The following is a 2,328-nucleotide window of genomic DNA, read 5'->3' on the forward strand; positions in this document are numbered from 1 at the left end:
TGCTTTTAGCGCATGATATTACTGGCTTGCACATGCATGATGAAGATGCGCATATACATTATTAAGCACATGCACGCTCGTGGCATGGTAACTTTTAGGATGGATGCCCTCCACCCTAAGCTACAAAATTAGGTTAGAATAAGACTAACGCAACGCAATTGCAAATGGGACAATTGATTATTGTGTACAGATGTATCACCATATTTGGCACTGAAAGGTCCAATAGCATATACCCATCCTATAAATGTAGTGCAGATCCAATCACCACATAATTAAGCACCAACTGCAATTAGTACACTAGCTAGCTGAACTTTCCATCGACGCAGGAGTAGCCAAGGAGTCTACTCAAAAAAGCTAAGCAAGAATGGTGGAGAAGCCGGCGAGCCAGGCCGACGTCGGCGGCGATGTGGAGGCGCATAAGGAGAGGAAGGGGCTGTGGTCGCCGGAGGAGGACGAGCGGCTGTACACCCGGATCACCAGGCACGGCGTGTCCACCTGGAGCTCCGTGGCGCAGCTCGCCGGGCTGCGGCGGAGCGGCAAGAGCTGCCGGCTGAGGTGGATGAACTACCTCCGGCCGGACCTTAAGAAGGAGCCCATCTCCAAGCGTGAGGAGGAGACCATCATCTCCCTCCAGAAATCACTCGGCAACAGGTACTTAATTACGTACATTCTACTAGATTTCTGCTTGGTAATTGATTGTAGACCATTTAGAATCGATCGTTCTGGAGGCTAAACTTCCATGAAATTTGTATCAGATGGTCGGTGATCGCGGGGAAGATGCCGGGGAGGACGGACAACGAAATCAAGAACTACTGGAACTCCCGCATCAGGAAGCGCCAGACCCTCAGCACCGGCGGCGGGAAGGGCGACAGCGGCCTCGCAAAGCAGGGTGACCTTCCGGCCGCCGATGACAAGGCCTCCGTGCTAGCAGGGCCCCGAGGGAAGGAACCGGTTAGCAGCATGGCCTCCGGGGCGACGGTGCCTCCTGTTCCGGCACGGTTCCCACTGTTCGCGTGCCAGCTTCTTGGCGGTGGCGGAGGGGCCGCCGCAATTGCAGCTGCAGGCACCACCGAGTCGACAACCACTCACGAGAACAACGGCGCCGGCTCAGAGAGCGATGCTGCTAGCGTGGGCAACGGCAGCGCTGCCGGCGACGATGGTCGGGAGGGACATTACTACTACTGCGCCGTCGACGGCGACATTGACATGGTCCATCTCATGTCGTTCGATGACCTTCTCGAGTACCCGGCCGGCGATCTGCTCATGGATGCGTGGGATCAGAACGGACTCTACTCCACGAATACGGGGAACTCTGTTGATTGATTTGGTTGTTGATTAGCCCGGCGGGCGTGCAAGAGGGTTAGTTATTGGTAAATTTGTTCAATTACATTGTGTATGCACGCCTAGCCGCCTAGGGCAGCTCCCCTCTTGTGCACAAACCCAACCTTTTGTTGAATCAATTGATCGAGTGGTAATTAATGGACGATTATTTTTGTTCCACATGCAAATTACTTTGTTTTTCTTCAAAACTGGTTGAGACTTTTTAGTGCAATTGTACTTAAAAAAATGTTGTTTTTGCAATAGTTCGTGACTAAAGTAACTCTTTGAAAAAATTTGAGAGCGGTATCTATAGTTTCCCAAGAAAAGGATATTCCATGATAATGATATTAAAGATAATAACTACTATTATAATTACACATCTTCTTCTTACACATGTAAATTTATGAAGTAGTGGTGGTTTCACCATTGGATTCTATAACTAGTATAGAACACTCCCTAAAATGATAATTGGTGTTGTGTGGAACTTTCGATGAGCCATGGATATATTGTGACACGCGAAGTGATATGTCGTTGTGAAAGACACTCTCGACTTGGGATACTCCAGATCCCTAACTGAGCGACCATGAGTCAGGCCCGGAGCAACCACCGGATAATCTAGTTTCCATTGTACATTTGGAAACTCGAGCCTCTCAGCCCCGAAGACTCGGGGTACTTCTGCGGCTTCAAAGCAACAAAGGGGAAGGGTGTGGGAGTTTGAGTTTTGGCTTTTGGCAAGAAAAATATGACAATATGAGTTGAAGTAATACAATGTTTTTATCCGCAAAAAAAATGAGAATATGAGTTGAGTAATACAATGTGTTTTCACCCACAAAAAATATATGATGTGCGCTAAGCAACTCTCTTCCGCCTTCAACATCCTATCTTAATAGTGTCGCTTCCCCAAGACTTGAAATTTACATTGTCACTAAAAATTAGAGAATTGACAGACAAGACAGCTCTCGTCTTTTCCTTTTCCTTTTGGGGTCACAAATCTCGCGGACCAACAAC

The 2,328-nt window shown here is 48.4% G+C and overlaps 1 protein-coding gene across 1 annotated transcript; it reads left to right on the forward strand.

Annotated features, from left to right (window-relative positions):
* Positions 1–205: 205 nt before the first annotated feature.
* On the forward strand, positions 206–1,500 carry LOC125547958 (myb-related protein Hv33). Its single transcript, XM_048711681.2, has 2 exons — positions 206–651; positions 756–1,500. Exons 1-2 carry the CDS (start codon positions 365–367, stop codon positions 1,321–1,323), a joined length of 855 nt encoding a protein of 284 aa, XP_048567638.1. The 5' UTR covers positions 206–364; the 3' UTR covers positions 1,324–1,500.
* Positions 1,501–2,328: the final 828 nt, after the last annotated feature.

The sequence above is a fragment of the Triticum urartu genome, chromosome 3A, assembly GCF_056163025.1.
Source record: "Triticum urartu cultivar PI428250 chromosome 3A, HENAU_Tu73, whole genome shotgun sequence".
Classification (NCBI taxonomy): domain Eukaryota; kingdom Viridiplantae; phylum Streptophyta; class Magnoliopsida; order Poales; family Poaceae; genus Triticum; species Triticum urartu.